This window comes from Rhinoraja longicauda, chromosome 5 (genome assembly GCF_053455715.1).
Source record: "Rhinoraja longicauda isolate Sanriku21f chromosome 5, sRhiLon1.1, whole genome shotgun sequence".
Taxonomy (NCBI): Eukaryota; Metazoa; Chordata; class Chondrichthyes; order Rajiformes; family Arhynchobatidae; genus Rhinoraja; species Rhinoraja longicauda.
In genome coordinates, this window is record NC_135957.1 from 21253516 (window position 1) to 21275764 (window position 22249).

At 43.1% G+C, this 22249-nt stretch overlaps 1 protein-coding gene across 1 annotated transcript in view; it reads right to left on the reverse strand.

Moving 5' to 3' along the window:
• Positions 1 to 22249, reverse strand: part of prim2 (DNA primase subunit 2) — a 216266-nt gene that overhangs the window by 189406 nt on the left and 4611 nt on the right. The window contains exon 4 of the mRNA XM_078400014.1: positions 14819 to 14936. Within this exon, the coding sequence (XP_078256140.1) occupies positions 14819 to 14936 (118 nt within the window). The remainder of the gene's footprint in view (positions 1 to 14818; positions 14937 to 22249) is intronic.

The following is a 22249-nucleotide window of genomic DNA, read 5'->3' on the forward strand; positions in this document are numbered from 1 at the left end:
TTTGCAATGCCCGTTTGGAAAATTGCCTTACTACCTCCTGACCAAAGACCATCCGAAACGGAGATGGTACATTTTGCAATGGGACTCACAATCTTGGTAGGAGAACATGACCCAATGAAAACAGCAGAAGCAGCACAGTACCTCTCATCCATCCCACCCACAATGCCTGTCAGGTAACTCCTGTCCCATCTGTGGCAGGGTCTACAGATCCCATCTTGGCCTCTTGAAAGATAACCAAAACTACAGAGGAGGAGAATCTTGGCTTCCCCTATTCTGTGGGAATGCCTAAGGAGGAGAGCGACTTTTGTCCCTTGGAAATTGGACTTTAAATTAGACTTATTTCACTGTATTATCATAATGTGACAAAAAATAGGTGGAGTGCTTTGAGAGATGATTGTGTAAAATGTCCACCCAACTGTTTTAAAAATGATTCCTGGTGAAGTTTGAGAGATAGATTATAGTGACTTAGGCTAAACAAACTCTCGCAGGTCTCGAGGTTTTAAAACTGGTGTGTGAACATTGCCAGAATGAGCACCACCCATAAATCTGACTCCATCTTATCCCAGTAATACCCATTGCTGTCAGTTACCCATAGTTTTGAAAAGTTGATCAGTCTAATTAGATATTGATTTATGCTTTCTATATCCACTGGTGAAGCCAAATGATTCAAGACTAACACCTGGTAAGTCGTCCTCATATTTTTGCTCTTCATCTATTCACTTACCTTTGCATTCAAATTTCACATTTTTAAAATACGTCTAAATTCCTTTTTGAAAGTCATTACTGAGTCAGTTTCAACCATTTTTTTTTAACAGGGTGTTCCGATCACAACTCATTGTACTGTGTGCTGATCTTGGGTGATTCTATAGTAAAGTTGCAATTGAAAACGTGCAACCGAGTGAGTTCTCAAAGGCTCCCATCTCAGCAATAGAAATAAGGTGGTTTAAGACAAGGGCACAGTAATTTGCTGAAAATCTCCAAACTATGAAAAAGGGAAATAAAAAAGCCTTCATCTTAAAAAGGCTCATTAATGACAGGTACCATTTTGAACACTCACTCTGAACCGTCTGAAACATAAGAGCGGCTACCTTTAATTGAACCAAAATAAGAAAAATAACTGCTGAGTGGGAGATAAGCTTATACCAACAAACAAACTAAGCTGGTTCTGTTGTTCAAACTGCTGAAAAGCCTTACAATTACCTGCAATCTTATTTGCAGTAAAGATATATTATAGCCTCGGGGAAGTGTTCAATTGAATACCTCGTCAATGAAGCCACACAGGACACGCCATTATGTTCGAGAGACTATAAGGATGCAATTGTTTGTTTCCCATTTTAAATTGGTTCAATGCCATTTAAAATATGCTCACTTGTGAAAAACACTGATTAAAGGCAGCTATGGTAAATAATAGCACCTAAGTGGCAATGCTGCCTCAAAAAATGTGGTTTAATAATTCATTAAATTATTGCTGTGAGAGATCAAACTCCTATGAGATCAATATTTGAAACATTATTTGGTTTCCACAGCACAAGAGTTTCCAACAGATGCATTGGAAGCAAAACCATACCCAAAAGAGAAGAGTAATATCTAATTTCCCTCACTCAAAGTTTCTATCCCATCATAACCCTTTAACTATTAACTATTTGTAAGGGGATACAAATAGTTACAATTATTACTTGTCAAACAATGTAGAATTGGAGAGACAACTTGCATGAATAGTGACAAATGCATGGTGGGTAATGGTACCGAAAAGAATGTTCATCCAAAGAGCCGAATGGCCCTCTCACATACTGCACATTTCCATGTGTAAATGATAGTTTCAATAAACTACAACACAAAATGCCGGAGTAACACAGTGGACCAGGTAGCACTTCTGGAGAACATGGATAGGGGACGTTTTGGGTCATGACGCTTCTTCAGGGGAAGCAGAAAAGAAAGCTAGATGAGAGAAGGGGCCGGACAAATCATAGTTGCAACAGATGACCTCCGTCCGGTGAGAGAGTTCCCTGATAGGCATACTGCTGGACAAAGGCCAGAGATAGAAAAGGGTGTGAGCCCAAAAGGAACATTTTCTTTTTTTCCCACTAGTCACATCTTCCTATCTCCAGCCCTTTACACCATCCGCAGAGATCGCTCCCTTCGCAATTCCTTGATTCACTCATCCCTTCCCACCCAAACCACCCCATCCTGGGTACTTTCCCCTGCAATCACAGGAGATGCAACACCTGTCCTTAGACCTCCTCCCTAGCCACCATTCAGGGACCCTGGCAGTCCTTCCCCATGAGAAAGAGGTTCACGTGCACCTCATCTACTGCACCGTGCGTTCCCGTTGGTCTTTATACATGGGCAAGACCAAGCATAGACTCGGTGACCGCTTCGCTCAACACCTATGCTCGGTCTGCCTAGGCCTGCGGGATCTCCTGGTTGCTAACCATTTTAACTCGCCTAGCCAGTCCCCTCTTGACTTTTCTGTCCTGAGCCTCCTCCATTGCTAGAGTGAGAACGCACACAAAATGGAGGAACAACACGCCAGCACGTAGCTTGCAACCCAACGGTATGATCATTGAATTCTCCAATTTTAGGTAACTTCTACAAATAGCACACTTAATTCCCTCCCTTCCCCTCCCCCCACCGCTCCCTTCCCCTGAACCATGGAAGACCTTGCACTGGTTTCTCTCTCTCTCTCTCTCTCTCCTCCCTCCCCAAACTCACACCATGTCCTTCAACTCGCTTCACAGTTCGAAATTATGTATTCCTTTTTGACTCAGAACCTGTTTCCATCTCTAGCCTTTATCGAACAATCTGCCTATCAGGGAACCCCCCTCGTCTGAGGTCATCTGTTGCCAGCCGTGTACTGAAACGTCACACATCCATATTCTCCAGAGATGCTCAGTTACTCCAGCATTTTAAATCTTTCTTTGGTAAACCAAAACCCGCAGTTCCTTGTTACTACTATAGCTCAAATTATACTTTGTCAATTCAGGCATGTGAGTGAGGTCAAAAACAAAAGAGGAAAAGATCCGAGCACTTGCACGAGGCATACAACGGGGGTCAAAAATGTACACACAAAATTACCCGTTTCAAGCCTCTTTCAGTGCATTTCAAAGTAAAAACAGACATTACAAAATAATAACATTTTGAAGTAAATTTGCACATTAATTGATAATCAGCCCAAAAAGGTGGTAATTGGCTTTTCTGCTGTGTTTTATATTTTAACCCTTTCTTAATTAATTTAGTTATATAATCTTGCACTTAAATTTAATGTTTACTCATTACAGTTCCACCACTGATTTTCTGGCATTCTTGGTTCCAGAAAATCAGAGAATGGTTTATCCATTTTACCAGACTAAAGGAGGTCACGGCCTCCGATAGGGGTACATCGGTACCGGAACGGTCCACTAGGCTGCTGGGGGGGGGGCAAAGCCGGCTAAGGAAGTCGGCTGTGGGGATACGCGTGCTGGCTTCAGCTGGGCTGGAGTTCCAGAGCCCTGGCTGCAGGTTGCAAATTCAACCCACCGATCGGCCGTGGAAGCTCCGATGAGGTCATGATTGGCTGCCTTGCCCAGCCTAGGTGCCATATTTTCCGGTAGACTTGCACGGCGCGGGGGATTTCTCACGGAACCCCTAGCGGCCAAATTGACAAGTTGGTCGTGGAATTCCCGATGAGGTCGAGATTGACTTTGACTGCCTTGCCCAGTCTAGGTGTCACATTTCCAGGGAGATTTCCAGGGCGCGGGGGAGGGGGGGGGGATTTCTCACGGAACCCCTAGCGGCCTCTAGCGGAATCTAATGATCATTACAAATCTATAAGAAAATAACTGCAGATGCTGGTACAAATCAAAGGTATTTATTCACAAAATGCTGGAGTAACTCAGCAGGTTAGGCAGCATCTCGGGAGAGAAGGAATGGGTGGCGTTTCGGGTCGAGACCCTTCTTCAGACTGATGTCAGGGGGGCGGGACAAAGGAAGGATTTAGGTGGAGACAGGAAGATAGAGGGAGATCTGGGAAGGAGGAGGGGAAGAGAGGGACAAAGGAACTACCTAAAGTTGGAGAAGTCGATGTTCATACCACTGGGCTGCAAGCTGCCCAGGCGAAATATGAGGTGCTGTTCCTCCAATTTCCGGTGGGCCTCACTATGGCACTGGAGGAGGCCCATGACAGAAAGGTCAGACTGGGAATGGGAGGGGGAGTTGAAGTGCTCGGCCACCAGGAGATCAGTTTGATTAATGCGGACCGAGCGCAGGTGTTGAGCGAAGCGATCGCCGAGCCTGCGCTTGGTTTTGCCGATGTAAATAAGTTGACATCTAGCGCAACGGATGCAATAGATGAGGTTGGAGGAGGTGCAGGTGAACCCTTGTCTCACCTGGAAAGACTGTTTGGGTCCTTGGATGGAGTTGAGGGGGGAGGTAAAGGGACAGGTGTTGCATCTCGTGCGGTTGCAGGGGAAAGTGCCCGGGGATGGGGTGGTTTGGGTAGGAAGGGACGAGTGGACCAGGGAGTTACGGAGGGAACGGTCTCTGTGGAACGCAGAGAGGGGAGGGGATGGGAAGATATGGCCAGTGGTGGCGTCCCGTTGTAGGTGACGGAAATGTTGGCGGATGATGTCGGAGATACAATTCTATACATCGTTTCTTTTTTTTCTTTCTTTTTTTCCCATCCGATTTCTTCGTTTATTTGGCAAAGTGAAAAACGCGGAAACCATGCAAAAAGCGCGGAAAGTGGATCTTAAAAACGCGGAAATTCGCAGAAACGCAGCAAATTCACATGCCTGTCAATTGCAATGCAAAAATAAATATGAATGCTCATAACAAGTTCATTTATTTTGTGTTATCACCCAATTTGACCCAAAGCATCAGTCAAATCAGTGTTCATTATGACCCATTACATATCCCCATCTGTGCCATAGAACTGAAAGTTGTTAAAATACTATTTTGCTATTCTGAACCGTTAACCTTCTTGAGGTAGACTTAAAGTGTGTGAAAGGGAGGGAGGTATAAAAACAGTTTGATGGGGTAATGCGAATTAGTTTTAGGAGGATTAGGCATAACTGTTGTTGTGATTTATATGTAATTGCAAGTACGCAGAAATACCAAATAAAAACTGCTATAAATCAATCTACTCCACAAAACCACCAGAGGAATAATGTGATGCAACATTTCCTCTATTAAACATTGACGCATTCATAGTGCTCACTAAACAAACTGTTTGAAAATATTAAATAGGTTATTTTCACATTTTCCCCCACATTATCTAGAATAATAACCTTCACAACAAATCAGATTTAAAGCACCCAAATCACTATGACTCTAGTTTGCTTCATAAACTAAAATAAAAATTGCTTGGGCTGCTAAGCAGACACAGAAAGAGAAACCAATGTAATATTTAATGACCTTTCCATGAAGGTTTTGTGCTTATAATGACTTTGTGTTTGTATTGCATCCTCTGCATCTTTCTTATTATTAAACTTGCATACTTGCGAAAGGTGACAAATTATCAGCTTTTTACAGGAATTTTAATGATCATAATTTGAAGAATGGCAGGCGGATTCTGGAAATTCAAGAGGGAGAAAACAAAGAAACGCGTATAACATTGTGAAATGCCGGGAGGTTCAGGAAGTTAATATAACATCTGGACAACCTACAACAGAACTGGCCATGTTCTGTGACAAATACACTTCAAGTTACCTGCAATGGCAAAATTCAATAGAGGGCGGCATAGTGGTAGAGATGCTGACTTACAGCGTCAGAGGCCCGGTTCGATCCTGACTATGGGTGCAGTCTAGAGTTTGCATATTCTCCCTGTGACCGCGTAGGTTTTCTTGGCTGCTCCAGTTTCCTCCCACACTCCAAAGACGTACAGGTTTGTAGATTAATTCTGCACAGTATCTCTAAAGTTTAAAAGTCTAAAGAATGTTGAAGCATTTGCTATGCACATTGTGTCACCATTCTCCCCCCCACCACCCCCACGTCATAAATTTGTCTACAGAGAAACAAAAGTTTGAACATTTGAAAAGTTCTGTGAACAGGTTTGAAGTGGCATTAGATCATCTGATGTCAATCTTCGATCGCCAGCATAAAGTATAAAATAATTCACTCTTTACTTCCTTGCTTGCAACTGCCAAAATATTTAGACAGTAGCAGGGTCACACTATACCGAAGTCAGCTCTGACATTATGTACTGCAGCTTAATTGATGGCCCCAGTCCTTCGACCCAAACCCTATTGGTTCGCTTTACCAAAATGTCAAAAAACCTGCTGAAGCAATGAACATCCACAATCCTCTGTGATACATAGAGTAATAAACAGATTTATAACCCACTTCATAAAGACATTTTTCCTTCATCTTCTTGATCAATGGTTGACTCTTAATCTTGAGACAATCCTGGTCTGTTGCTGGAGAAAGCAAGCCCCACATCAACTCCGTCAATTCCTCTGAGAATCATGTGACAAGGAACTGCAGATGCTGGTTTAAACCGAAGATAGACACAAAAAGCTGGAGCAACTCAGCGGGGCAGGCAGTATCTCTGGAGAGAAGGAATGGGTGACGTTTCGGGTCGAGACCCTTCTTCTGAGAATCATGATGTTTCAGAGAACACCTCGCATTCTATGCTCTACTAAATACTGCCCAACCTTGTTAAAACTCTCCTGGGACATCTTGTTCAATGTAGTGAAACTGTACTGCTTCAATTACCTGGGTATATTCTTCCTCAGGTGCATAGACCAAACCTATGAGGAGTACTTAGAATCAGTACTCAACAAAGCCTATATTTTTGTACTCCAACACTCCAGCACGAAAGACTACACACCATTTCCCCCCGAACCGCACAAAACATACCTTCAATAAATGTGCCTTAAGTATTGTCCTCCATCATAAACAACTTATTTTTTTAAATAAATTGGTAATTGTTTACAAATCCATGGGATTCATTGATTTCATTAACTTTACCACTAATTTTCACCCTGGCCTCAATTTAACTTGGACTATCTGTTTCCTTCGCAGGTGATAGATTATCAACTGACGTCTACAACAAACCTGCCATTTTCAGGGATGACTCTAAGGGTGACGTGATAGAGTTGCTGTCTTAAAGCGCCAGAGACCCGGGTTCAATCCTGACTACGGGTGCTGTCTGTACAGAGTTTGTACCTTCTCCTGTGACCACTTTAGTTTTCTCCTGGTGCTCCAGTTTCCCCTCACATTCCAAAGACGTGCAGATTTGTTGGTTAACTGTAAATTGGCCCGAATGTGTAGGATAGATCTAGTGAACGGGTGATCATTGGTCAGCATAAATTCGGTGGGCCAAAGGGTCTGTTTCCACGCTATATCTCTAAACAAATCTAAAGTAAACTAGACTCCTACATTAGATGAACTACACATCGTTCCACCCTGCTTCTTATCCGACTGTTAATTTCAGTCACTGCCTTATCTGCTTCCAAGATGAGCCTCATCTTGGAAGCATCTCATCTTTCACCCTGAGATGTTCTCTTTCTTTAACACGTGGCTTCCCACCTGCTCTCATAGATGGACCCCTCACCCGCATCTTGTGTTCCATAGTTGTGCTTTCGCTCCCCCTCCCCACTGAGGGAACAAGGATAAAGTTCCCAATGCCCTCAGCTTTCACCCCACCAGCCTCTGCATCCGATATCATTCCCCGACCTTACTGCCACCTCGAATGTGACACCTCCACGAGACACATCTTTCAAACTTCCACTGAGACTACTCCCTCCGCAACTACTAAATCCACTCGTCCCTTCCCACCCAAAACACCCCCTCCCCAGGTACTCTGCAACCAAAGGAGATGTAACACCTGACCCAACACACATCCAGGGATGCCAGCAATCCTTCCAGGTAAGACAGAGGTTCGTGTGCACCTCCTCTAACCTAATCCGATGCTCCTGATGTGACCTCCTTTGTAACAGCAACACCAAGCGAAGACTTGGCAACCATTCTACTGAACATTTGCATTCGGTCCACCAGGCCTGCTGGATCTAATTGCTAACCATTTTAACTCCCCTTCCCATTCTGACCTTTCTGTCCTGGGTAAGGCCACACACAAACCGGCCTTATTCTGCTTAGGTACTTTACAGACTAATGATATGAATATTGATTTCTCCAACTTTAGGTAACTAACTTGAAAAACCCACCTCCCCCACTCTCTTCACTGTGCCCCACCTGGACTTGTAACCAATCCTCCTCCTTTCATCTATATCCCCCCTCTAGCTTCAGTTCTCATCTCTTCTATCCTTATCTCATATCTTTTATCTTTTCATATCTGGCCTATGTCCAACCAGTCGCCTTTCAAAATAATACCCCTCACCTATCACCACCCGACTCTCGCCAGGCTTGGTCCCGTACCTCCTCTCTTCCAGCTTTCTCCTCTCCCCCCACCCCCAGCAGTCTGAAGAAGGGTCCAGACCCAAAATGTCACCACGTTCTCCAGAGAAGCTGCCTGATCCGCTGAGTCACTCTAGTACCTCTTGTCTATTCTTTGCCATATGACCACCTTTATGTAAGCATGTATATTTCTCAAAATTTATCACAACATTTTTCCTTCCATGGTATTCTTACAGGTGGTAGCATATACACATTTTGAAATGTGCCCTGAACCTCATAATCTAAATCTTTAATGTATACGGTACAGGCTAAAGTATTTTTTCCCACACCAGAACTGCGGAGCGTCTAAAAACCTTTTTTTTTACAGAGGAAAAACAAGGTAAAAAAAAACCCTGGAGGAATAGCAATTTTAACCTTTGTAGAGATTTTGCCATTGTTAAATTCAAGGCATTTCAAATAACAACAATAGGGCAGCAATTGATAGAGCCAGAGGAACTTTTAGATTAAAGGTAGTCGTGAAGGGAGAGAGATAGGGAGTGGGTTAAGAGAGTCGGGGCAACTGAAACACAGCCAATACTGAATCAAGACCAGAAATTGGAATGTATAAGGCACCTGCAGTGAATTGTAGGGCTGAAACACATTGGTGCGGACTTGATGGGCCGAAGGGCCTGTTTCTGCATAATATCCCCAAATTAAAATAACGTAAATAGAGCTTAACAAACATTTTTGTCTGCAAAATATCTTTTGTTACATAAAAATAATTTTAAGGAAACAGTTCTTAAAGTGATGTTTAAACCAGGTATAATACAAATGAATGTTATCAATGGAAATAGAACCAGCATATGACAAATATCCATTACTGGTAAAGTCAATAGGATGTTTTAATTTCAGATTATGGTACTTGATTACTAATCCACCACTACCAACTAATGAATAAATCTGAATGAAAATTCCAGTGTATCGTAGTTTTAGATTGGAAGGCCAAAGTAATTCAAGCTCAAGACCAACTTTTTTCTTAATCTGTGTTTGCATTTACAGTTACAATTTAACTCTGTTAACAGGACTGTTAACTCTCATATCACATGGGACTAATTTAATTTACTGTATTAATTTATTTTTTGTGTTAAATTTTTTTTTTCTCTATTCTGTTTTGTAGTTTAGCACAATCCGCAGGCGTTGGCACTTTCATTTGACTTGACTTGACAATTTAACCCAACTGCATTGATACTTTAGTATTTGAATTAACTACTAAATCTAATTGGGATTGCTGAAAAAATCTTGACCCAGAGAGCAGCGAGGATCTGCAACTCACCCTCACTGGAAGGATTTACGATAAAAAATGAATTTGAAGGAATACCGTTGAAAGAAGTGACAGAGAAAGTAAGAATGCATTGATGGAATGAGATGGGGAGGCAAAAGGATAGAATGAACTTGGATCCCACCACAGCTGGGTTGAATGACCTGCTTCTGTGCCATCAGTTATATGTCATTTCAAATCTGAGCAAGGGACACATCATTTTTGATTGGGAAGCAACAATACCAAATCAACAACTGTAAATAACTGTAATGGCACAGTGGTAGAGTTGCTGGCTTACAGCGCCGGAGACCCAAGTTCGATCCCAACTACGGGTGTTGTCTGTACAGAGTTTGTACGTGTGGGTTTTCTCCAAAATCTTCGGGTTCCTTCCAACTCCAAAGACGTACAGGTTTGTAGGTTAATTAGACAATAGGTGCAGGAGTAGGCCATTCGGCCCTTCGAGCCAGCACCACCATTCAATGTGATCATGGCTGATCATTCTCAATCAGTACCCCATTCCTGCCTTCTCCCCATACCCCCTGACCGCTATCCTTAAGAGCTCTATCTAGCTCTCTCTTGAAAGCTGGCTTGGTGTATGTGTAAATGGTCCCTAGTGTGTGCAGGATATTGTTGATGTGCGGGGATCGCTGGTCGGCATGGACTCGGTGGGCCGAAGGGCCTGTTTCCACGCTATATCTCTAAACTAAACTTTGTGTCTATCTTCCGTTTAAACTAAACTAAACCAAGTCACAACGGAGACAGAAAGTGTAAGCTTGAATTTAATCAAGTCCAAACAGCCAATTTATGCACCTTGGAGCCAAGCAGAAAGTGAATTGACCATTGCACTGTATAAATGGAGAAAAAATCAAAACATTGATCAAAGAGTTCAGAGAATTATTTGATCTTAAATTCAAATTTCAGCCAATTTCAAATAAGGTGTTCAAAGACAATTCATGCACTCTTAAAAGTAATAGTATTTCTTTATTGGGAAAAGCACCACTCTTGATAATTTTGGTTCAAAGCATCTTTGTATGGATAAACTTCCACTTGGAACAATCAAGTCTGCACCAGCTACTTCTGTCAATGTCTGGTATGTATACCAACCACCCAGTTCCTTTCCCATTCCAAGCAAGACCAGTATTTCCATTTTGGAAATGCAATGACAATAGAGAGAATCTTTTATCTAAAGTATCCAATTCCATAATTAGCAATCCAATTCCATAATTAGCAATCCAATTCCATAATTAGCAATCCAATTCCTTCACTTCCTCCACAAGCAGAATTGTTCACACACCTCTGAACCATCATAGCAAATTGCAGTGGTGTTGGATGGATCAATAGTGGTGTCATAATTGAGCTAAAGTACTGATGCTTAGTCTGTCATTGTAGATGGGGGAAATAATATTAGGACAATCATCAAATAATATCCAGGTCTCTCAGCACAAGAACATATCTGCATAGAACATAGATTCAAGTGCTAATACAGTTGAAAGGTGCTCAAATATTCCAGCGTGTGCTTTTAAATAAGCATGTGGACATGCAGACAATACAGGTATATGGATTATGTTCAAGAGAGAGTTACAGTGCATTCAGAAAGTATTCAGACCCCTTCACTATTTCCACATTTTGTTACGTTACAGCCTTATTTTAAAATGGTTTAAATCTTTTTTTTAATCATCAATCTATACTCAATACCCCAGAATGAAGAAGCAAAAACAGGTGTTTAGAAATTTTTGCAAAGTAATGAAAAAGAAATAACTGAAATATCACATTTGCATAAGTATTCAGACCCTTTGCTATGACACTCAAAATTGAGCTTAGGTTCATCCTGTTCCATTGATTATCCTTGAGATGTTTCTACAACTTGATTGGAGTCCACCAGTGGTAAATTAAATTGATTGGACATGATTTGGAAGCCACACATCTGTCTATATAAGGTGCCACAGTTGACAGTGCATGTCAGAGCAAAAATCAAGCCATGAAGATGAAGGAATTATCCGAAGACTTGGTGTAATCGCTGCCAAAGGTACCTCAACAAAGTACTGGGTATAGGGATTGAATACTTATGTAAATGTGATATTTCAGTTATTTTTTTATTACTTTGCAAAAATTTCTAAACACCTGTTTTTGCTTTGTTATTAGATTATTGTGTGTAGATTGATGATAAAAAAAAAATTTTTAATCCATTTTAAAATAAGGCTGTAACAAAATGTGGAAAAAATGAAGGGGTCTGAATACTTTCTGAATGTACTGTAGATTTAGTTCATGGGGCTAAAGGAATCAAGAGATATGGGGAAAAAGCAGGGGTACTGATTTTAGATGATCAGCCATGATTGAATGCCGGTGCTGGCTCGAAGGGCCGAATGGCCAACTCCTGCACCTATTTTTCTATGTTCAGGCAGATAAGATTACACTATCATGGCATCAAGTTTGGCACAGACATGGGATGAAGGATCTTTCCTGTGCAGTACTATTCTATATTCTATGCAGATATGTTCTCACGTGCTGAGAGACCTGGATATTTTTTGATGATTGTCCTAATATTATTTCCAAAATGGAAAAAATAACTGAGCCACACCTTGCTTGCAATGGGGAAAAGAACAGGGTGGTAACAGCTAAAATGTATTAGAAATAAGTCAAAGATTCAACATTAAATTCATTGGCAAAGGGGTCAGCTGTGGTTCAATAGTCGACTCTTTCTCGAATCAGAAGGTCCCATTTTTAGTGACACTAGCAACGTGGAATAATACTTAAAATGTACTAGTAAACCAAGGCAGGTTCTTGGTTTAATGTCACTTTTAAACATTAGTCCACAAAAAGGCACAATCTGCCACAGGCAATGATGGTCCAGTTTTATACTGCCATCATAGTCTGTCCTCACCTTCTCCATCTTGGTCTGGTTTGGCTCAGCCACCAAGCATGACATTCGGAGGCTGCAGCGCATCGTTCGATCAGCCAAGAAGGTTGTTGGCTGCAACCTTCCCCGCATTGACGTACTGTACACTGCAAGGGCCAGGAAGTAAGCGGGTAATATCATCTCTGACCCCTCTCGCCCTGGCCACAAACTCTTTGAAGCACTTCCCTCTGGAAGGCGACTCCGGATTGTCAGAGCCACCACAGCCAGACATAAAAACAGCTTTTTTTTCCCCACGAGCAGTAGCTCTACTCAACAGCCAGAAAGTCTGTAGCTTCCTTTTGCTCTGGTATTTTATTTCATTCTTCACATGTTTAAATTGTAATGCTTTATTTTTAATTGTCTACTGTACATCATGTTATTACTTGCGAGCAAAGCACCAAGGCAAATTCCTTGTATGTATACATACTTGGCTCATTAAATTTATTTAATTCAATTCATCTCAGGTGAATGCTGAAGATGTAATCTCATGATTCTTCACAGCTGAGGAAGTCACCCCCCCCCCCCCCAAGGCCGTCCACCAATGCCAAACAAATGATCTCTTCATTATCACATTACTCTATAAAATGGTCCTCAGGTTTCCCCAGCAACATTTTTTCTTAATGGGCATTCTCCACTTCAAAAAAGCCTCATTGGGAATAAAATAACCCTCGCCCAGCAGTGCTGCTGCCTCAAGTCACAGCGACCCGACCATGTGAGGTCATACACGTCACCCGTCATATTTGACTTCTGACCCTAAACAAACATTGCCAGCATAACATATAAAAATTTCACTTTTAAACTTCGACATACAAGTCATATATACAGTACAAAACAATATACCTGTAATGCTTTCAGAATTAGAAGAGACGTATTCCACAATTTTTCACATTTGTGGTCACACACGTGACTAAGACTAGCCCTGTAAAGCGGTTCCTCTGGAACACACGTTTACAGCCACGCGTCCATCACACGACGGCACTTCATGAACTCAAAGCGCAAAGCTTCTCTTTTCTGAAGTTCTCCAGTTAGTAGTATTGTTCCTGGCAGTATTTTATTGATCGAACCTTAATTCTGTACCTTCGCCCATTTTTCAATTTCCATTTTGCGCACAGTGGTATGATGTATCTATCCAAGGAACATCTCTGCTTTACAACTATTCCTTCAAGAAAGAACATTAATATGTCAACTATTTTTTTTCTTTTTACAGCTTTACTTACTCACACTTCTATTTTTACCAATTCATGAGCCTTGGTCCAAAGCAAAACTGCCAGATTATTTATTTTGAGAAAAGCAGTTGCAGAAAATAATTTCTGCTGCAGGGAAGGAATAAAAATTAAAATTTTAAACTTTCCTTGTGGACCAATGAGCCGAGTAACATCCCCTTCTCTCTGATATATCAGTACTGTTTACAGTCTCTACCTCACAAGAGTGGACAGATAAAGTGAGAAGGAACAAAACCAAAACTTCCCACATTCACAATATTGTAAAATCAGAATGCCTTCATGACATTTGATTAAACTGGATGGAAATAAATGGCTCCAGAAGCACTGATACCGTTGCAAAAGCCAACTGAACACAATGTAAAGGATCAATCGTTCAATGAAAAACAATGAAGTAACAGAAGTAGAAAGGTAATGGAACTGGTGCACTGCCTTACTTAAATAAACACTAAACCAAGTGGACCCGTTGGGCCCAAACTTCTCCTGCATTGGTGCAGCACCCACTTTCCCCACTTCCCCCTCCTCCCCCTCCATTCCCCTCCCTCCCTAGGAGATAGATTTAAACTTTGAAATGTGAATACCTTTAGAACTATAACACCGATTTCAATGAAACTTCTTCCATTAGCACCAAAGGGGCGACGGTGAGTAAAGTGGGCCTAAAATTGTCGCGCTATCATGTACCATTTTGGCTGTAGTTCAGGAACAAACAAACAAACGAGAGTTTTAGTATATAGATGACAAAGTGTTGGAGTAACTCAGCAGGTCAGGCTGCCATGTCTGAAGAACATGAATGGGTGACATTTCAGATCGGGATCCTTACACACATCACTCGAGTCTGAAGAAGGGTCCCGACCCGAAGCGTCACCTATGCATGATGTGTCTGGTCCATTGAGTTACTCCAGCACTTTGTCCCTTGTTCTGTAAACCAGCACCCACAGTTCCTTGTTTCTACATGGCTTAAATAAACCACAGCTTTGCCACTGCAGCTTCTCTTTATGGGGGACAGAAAAAAACACATTACAACTTAATTTGAATTGACAGCATACATCCAAGTGAAGCTGAGCAGCTACTCACAGCGTCATACACCAACCCACAGTGATTGAGGAACTCTTGCTGTTGGTCACGTAGCTCACCAAATCGGAAACGGAATAAATCCAGTTCTTGCTGAATAAACCATCGCCTCAAGTCTTCCCTAAAGATATGACAGAAGGTGATGGGGGGAAAATAAAGAGAATTTAATCACGACTAGTATAAGATCACAGAGCTTCTGGTATAAAGTAACCAATCCCACATGATAAATAGGACACACCCTTCATGAAATGCACTTTTGGAAATTCAAATTTGAAACTGGGAAAAAATGCTCATGTTTTAGTAAGTCTCAAGCTGGAAAGGGTACAGAGAAGATTTACGAGGAAGTTGCCAGGACTCGAGGGCCTATGCTACAAGGAGAAGTTGAACAGGCTAGGACTCTATTATTTGGAGTGCAGGAGGAGGAGGGATGATCTTAGAGGTGCACAAATCATGAGAGGAATAGATCAGGTAGACACACAGTCTCTAGCCCAGAGTAAGGGAATCAAGAACCAGAGGACATAGGTTTAAGGTGAGGGGGGAAAGATTTAATAGGAACCTGAGGGGTAACCTTATTACACAAAGGGTGGTGGGTGTATGGAACGAGCTGCTGGAGGAGGTAGTGGGGGCAGGTACTATCGCAATGTTTAAGAAACATTTAGACAGGTACATGGATAGAATTGATTTAGAGGGATATGGGCCAAACACAGGCAAGTGGGACAAGGGTAGATGGGGCATGTTGGTCGGTGTGGGCAAGTTTGGCCAAAGGGCTGATTTCCACATTGTACAGTGCCCTCCATAATGTTTGGGACAAAGGCCCATCATTTATTTATCTGCCTCTGTACTCCACAATTTGAGATTTGTAATAGAAAAAAAATCACATGTGGTTAAAGTGCACATTGTCAGATTTTATTAAAGGCCATTTTTATACATTTTGGTTTCACCATGTAGAAATTACAGCAGTCTTTATACATAGTTTCCCCCCCCCCCCCCCCCCCATTTCAGGGCACCATAATGTTTGGGACACATGGCTTCACAGGCGTTTGTATTTGCTCAGGTGTGTTTAATTGCCTCCTTAATGCAGGTATAAGAGAGCTCTCAGCATCTAGTCTTTCCTCCAGTCTTTCCATCACCGTTGGAAACTTTTATTGCTGTTTATCAACATGAGGACCAAAGTTATGCCAATGAAAGTCAAAGAAACCATTATGAGACTGAGAAACACGAATAAAACTGTTAGAAACATCAGCTAAACCTTAGGCTTGCAAAATCAACTGTTTGGAACATCATTAAGAAGAAAGAGAGCACTGATGAGCTTACTAATCGCAAAGGGACTGGCAGGCCAAGGAAGACCTCCACAGCTGATGACAGAAGAATTCTCTCTATAATAAAGAAAAATCCCCAAACATCAGTCTGACAGATCAGAAACATTCTTCAGGAGTCGGGTGTGGATTTGTCAATGACCACTGCCCGCAGAAGACTTCATGAACAGAAATACAGAGACTACACTGCAAGATGCAAACCACTGGTTAGCCACAAGAAAGGATGGCCAGGTTACAGTTTGCAAAGAAGTACTTAAAAGAGCAACCACAGTTCTGGGAAAAAAGTCTTGTGGACACTGTGATTTGTGCGGAGTTGCCACAATGGCAGAGGTTGCTTGCTGAAAGAACAATCCCCTAAATACACCACCAGAATTGAGACCTTGAATTTATCTAGCGCCAGTATCAAAGTAAGAGCACACCACAGGAGCTTATAGATGACCAAAAGGAACTGCTCAAAATCGTGGACTGTCATGAGACTCTTAAAAGGACGAGTGTTAATTGGGGAGAGGATCCCTTTGCAGCGGGAATAGACAATAGACAATAGGTGCAGGAGGAGGCCATTCGGCCCTTCGAGCCAGCACCGCCATTCAATGTGATCATGGCTGATCATTCTCAATCAGTACCCCATTCCTGCCTTCTCCCCATACCCCTGAATAGCAGCTGAAAATTGTGCAACTAAGAAAGCTGAGACGATACAAATGCCCAAAACTGCATTTGAGTTTTTAAAGAGGCCGATGGGTTAAAAGGATGTTAGAGGATAAGGGGCACGAAGGCAATGGAGTATTCCAAAAACAAGAATGAGATGTTAACATCAAGATGCTGCTGGAACAACTAGAGACTGATTCTGAAAGAGTAGAACTTGGCACAGCTTTTGACGACTTTGCTAAAGCATCATTAGAACTACCCATAACAATCCATATTTCACAACAACGTTTGTTTAAAAATGCTGATTTATTTATCTCACAGTGAATTCCAATCCCTTGGGTCTCTGCAACCCACTCAGACCTAATGCCTCACCAGATTTAAATGGTGACTCTCCAATAGCTTAAAAACAGAACGCAGTCGAAACTGGCCCCAAAATATGGTCCAATTGCACCCTCTGGTGGTGAATGATTGAACAGCACATTGACTCGCAGACCGTTTTTTAATTTCTCTTACTTCTACCTCCTGGCCAAGATCTACAAACAGGACTGTCCAGCAGATGCACTGTTTCAGCCTGCTCATCACACTGAGCTTATTGTATTCACCACTAATAAGACACTTCCTCCGCTTATCTAGTTGATTCCCATTTGTGTCCATGACATCTTTGGCGTACCTCCACCACCTTGACATTTTCGAATTCACTTGTCGCAACCAGCTCATCTTTCTCATGGACATATAAACCCTCCATATCTCTAACCCACACCAGATTAGTTTGAGGTACCTCTGTCTCTTCCTTAAAAAAATAGCCCAACCAGTGCCCCTCCATCTACACACATTCTCCTTCTTCAAAGCTTGCGTGGTTCTGTTTCCATCCCAGCAGCCTCCACAATCTCACCACTCCTCTCCCCAAATTACAACAAAAATCCATCACCACATCCTCACCTCCTAATTCGGCATTACAAGGGGACAGCTGTCTCAATTCTTCCATCTCCACCAACCACTCCCATTCTCATGACACTTTCTCAAGTCTCTACAGCAGCGTTTCTCAACCGGAGTTCCCCAGAACACTAGGGTTCTGCTAGAGGTCGCTAGGGGTTCCGCGAGAAATCCCCCGCGCCCTGGAAGTCTCCCCGGAAATGTGCCACCTAGGCTGGACAAGGCAGCCAATCTCAACCTCATCGGGACTTCCATGGCCAATTTCGGCCGCTAGAGGTTCCGCGAGGATTCCCCCCGCCCTCGAAGTCTCCCTGAAAATGTGGCACCGAGGCTGGGCAAGGTAGCCAATCTCGACTTCTTCGGGATTTCCACGGCCGATCGGTGGGTTGAATTTACAACCTGCGGCCGGGGCTCTGGAACTCCAGCCCAGCTGGAGCCAGCACGCGTATCCCCACAGCCGACTTCCTTGGCCGGCTTTGCCCCCCCCCAGCAGCCTAGTGGACCGTTTCGGTACCGATGTACCCCTATCGGAGGCCGTGACCTCCTTTAGTCTGGTAAAATGGATAAACCATTCTCTGATTTTCTGGAACCAAGAATGCCAGAAAATCAGTGGTGGAACTGTAATGAGTAAACATTAAATTTAAGTGCAAGATTATATAACTATATTAATTAATACGGGGTTAAAATATAAAACACAGCAGAAAAGTCAATTGCCACTTTTTTGGGCTGATTATCAATTTATATGTGAATTTACTTCAACAAGAACTTCAATAAGCAAGAAGACATTATACTCTAAATTACTGCAATTAGTGGTCATATTTGGTTTGTTTTCCCCAGGACTAGAACCAATGTAGAGCAAAAATGCACATCCTTGCTAATCATATGTAAACACATTTGAGTCATTTCTGTGTTTAATTTCATATTCGTAATTTCATTACACACGTTTGGCATATTGTTGGAAAATTCTTGGGCATTATAATTAAGTCTTCAACCTGTTATGTCATGTAAAAGTATAATAATCATAGGGAATATATTTAGCGACGTCTAAACGGCGCCAGTGTGAAATGGCCTGTAGTGGTCAGTGGACAGGAGCTGTACGTGCTGAATTTTTATGTAGGGGTCCCTGAGACATGAGAATTATTTCAAGGGTTCCGCAAGGGTAAATAGGTTGAGAAACACTGCTCTACAGGAAGTGCAACACCTATCCTTTCATCTCTTGCTTTCCCACCATTGAGAGACCCAAATAGTCCTTGCAGATGAAGCGAGTTTGCTGACACCTTCTTCCCACCGAGCATTTCATAACATGGTCCCCTCGAGGTTGAGAGAAACCAAACACGGGTTGAGTGATCTCTTCACCGGCATTCAGTCCACAGCACTGGCCATGTACTTCCTGCTCCATCACTTTAATCCTCTTTCCTCTCACAATTTGATATGGTCCAACCCAAGTTTGAAGTACAGCACCCCATCTTCCATCTGATTACGATACACCCTGACTCACTATCCAATTAAAAAACATAAGATAATTCACATTCTGTTTGTATCAGAACCGGCCACATTGACTGCAGGTCATCTAATTATCAGTTTTTCCTCTCTGCTAAGCATTTCCTACAGCTCTGCATTTCACAACCTATACATGTCCATTTATGTTCTCTGTAACTACTCTCATTAACCTGTTTATGAAAAGTTTAACAGCAGAGCAACCCTGTCTCCACCACACCAGAGATATTCCCTTTGATCCATCCATCCCCTGCCCCCTCTGTACTTTGAAACTTTCTCATTTTCACTTTCCCAGTTACTGGAGTTTTCAATCTTCAATGTTAACTGTCACTCTCTCTGTCATTGAAATTAAGTGTTTCCAGCACTTTCCGCTTTAGTTCAGATTTTCAGCATTTGCAATTTTAAAAAAAACTTTTGCTTACAGTACAAACCACGTTGTTTAAACTATTGCAATAGTCTTGAGTATTCCTTTCTTCTGAATGTGTTGGTCTTATCCCAAGATGGCGCCTGTCTGTGGCGACATGTTGCCAGCAGCACAGCCAGAAAATCATCAAATATAGTCATTCTCAGTTTACCTGCATAAAAGAAACAGCAGAAACCAGCGATGCAACTGACAAGGTGCTAATGCATTTAAATGCATTAGTGTTATTGCGATCTACCGGCAGCAACGGAGCTGTCAACTGTAAGGGGATTCCCGATCGCAGGGGAATCCCTGTCCAGGTGGAGGATCGCAGGAACAGTAAGTACCGTACCTGGAAACACCGGGGAGGCCTCCATGGTGCCTGGAAACGTGGCCGGCGGGCAGGACTACAAGTCAGACTGAAGCACAGAGCACTACGACCCCCTCTCCCTACCCTCCTACTAGCCAATGTACAATCACTGGAAAATAAAGTGGAGGACTTAAGGTCAAGGCTGCTTTATCAAAGGGAGCTGAGGGAATGCTGTGTGTTCCGTTTCACAGAGACATGGCTCACCCACAGCTCCCCAGACTCGGCCGTCCGCCTGAAGGTTTCTCCATCCATCATATGGACCGAACGCAGGCATCTCGGAAAGGGAGAGGTGGGGGCGTCTGCCTCATGGTCAACTCTTTGTGGTGCTCAGACGTGGCAGTTCTGTCTAACTCCTGCTATCCGCACCTGGAACATCCAGTGGTGAACATTCTACCTGCAGAGAGAATTCACCCCCATCACCCACCCCTGGCAGACGTCCATCTAGCATTGGAGGAGCTGCAGGCCGTGGTCAATAAGCACTAGACAGCGTACCCCGAAGCGTTTACCACCTTAGCGGGGGACTTCAACAAAGCCAAAGCAGAAAAAATCACTCCCTAACTACCTCCAACATGTCTCCTGCAGCATCAGAGAATTAAACACCCTTGACCTCTGCCATACGACCATCAAGGATGCCTATCGCTCTTACCCTCGCCCTCACTTCGAGAAATCCAACCATTCAGCGTGCTGCTTCTTCCTGCATACAGTTAGCAACTGAAGAGCGCATCCCCAGAGATGAGGACTGCACACAGCTGGTCTGGGGAGGCAGAGGAACAACTACAGGACTACTTGAAGTACAGACCTGAATGAATTTACCACAGTCGTTACAGACTTCATAAGGAAATATATGGAGGACTGTGTTCCTACAAAAACCATCCGAGTGTTTCCTAACCAGGCCTAGGATGAACCAGGAGACCCGCATTCTTCTGAAGACCAGATCCCGGGCATTCAGGTCTGGTGACACAGAGGTCTATAAGAAGTCCAGATACAACCTTGACAAGGCCATCATAAAGGCCAAAAGGGACTTCCACTCAAAGCTGGAGGATGAGGCGGATGTTCGACTAATGTCTGTGGCAGGGTTTGAATGCCATCACCTCCTACAAGGCAAAACCAGGAGGCAGCTCAAGCGACAGCAAAGTATCACTCCCTGCCGAGCTCAATTCGCGCTACGCACGCTTTGATAGGGAGAACACTGATGTGTCTTCCCGAGCCCCCATACGTATTACCTGATGGTATTAACGTCATAGTCACAGAGGCCGACATCAGAAGATCCTTCAGGGGGGTGAACCCTCGGAAAGTGCCTGAACCTGATGGTCGAGTTCTCAAAACCTGTGCAGACCAACTGGCTGGAGTTTTGGCGGACATTTTCAACCACTCATTATTCAGGTCTGAGGTTCCCAACTGCTTTAAGAGGGGATCAATAATACCGATGCCCAAGAAGAGTAAGATGATGTGCCTCAATGACCAATGGCAGTAATGTTGGTGGTGATGAAGTGCTTTGAGACGTTGGTTATGGTGGATATCAACTCCTACCTCAACAATAACCTCGACCCACTACAGTTCGCCTACCGTCACAACAGGCAACGGAGGATGGCTCCCCACTCTGCACTGGACCACTTGGACTTACGTCAGGCTGTTGTTTATAGACCACAGCTCGGTGTTCAATACCATCATCCCCTCCAAGCTGGTTACCAAGCTCACGGAACTGGGTCTCTGCGCATCCCTCTGCAATTGGATCCTCCACTTCCTCATCCACAGACCACAGTCCGTTGGAATTGGCAGGCACACTTCTTCCTCATTAACAATCAGTACGGGAGCACCTCAAGGCTGCGTGCTCAGCCCCCTGCTCTACTCACTCTATACTCATGACTGTGTAGCCGGACACAGTGCGAACTCCAACTTCAAGTTCGCCGATGACACCACCGTTGTTGGATGAATTACAGATGGTGATGAGTCAGAGTACAGAAGTGAGATCGACCAATTGACCAAATGGTGCCAGCACAACAACCTGGCTCTCAATATCAGTAAAACCAATGCACTGATTGTGGACTTTGGAAGAGGAAGGATCAGGACCCACAATCCTGTTTATATCAACGAGAAGATGGTGAAGAGAGTCAAAAACTTCAAATTCCTGGGCGTTCATATTTCTGAAGATCTTTCCTGGACCCAGCACACTGATGTAATTATAAATAAAGCACATCAACGCCTCTACTTCCTGAGACGATTATGGAGATTTGGTTTGTCAAAGGGGATTCTCTTGAACTTCTACAGGTGTA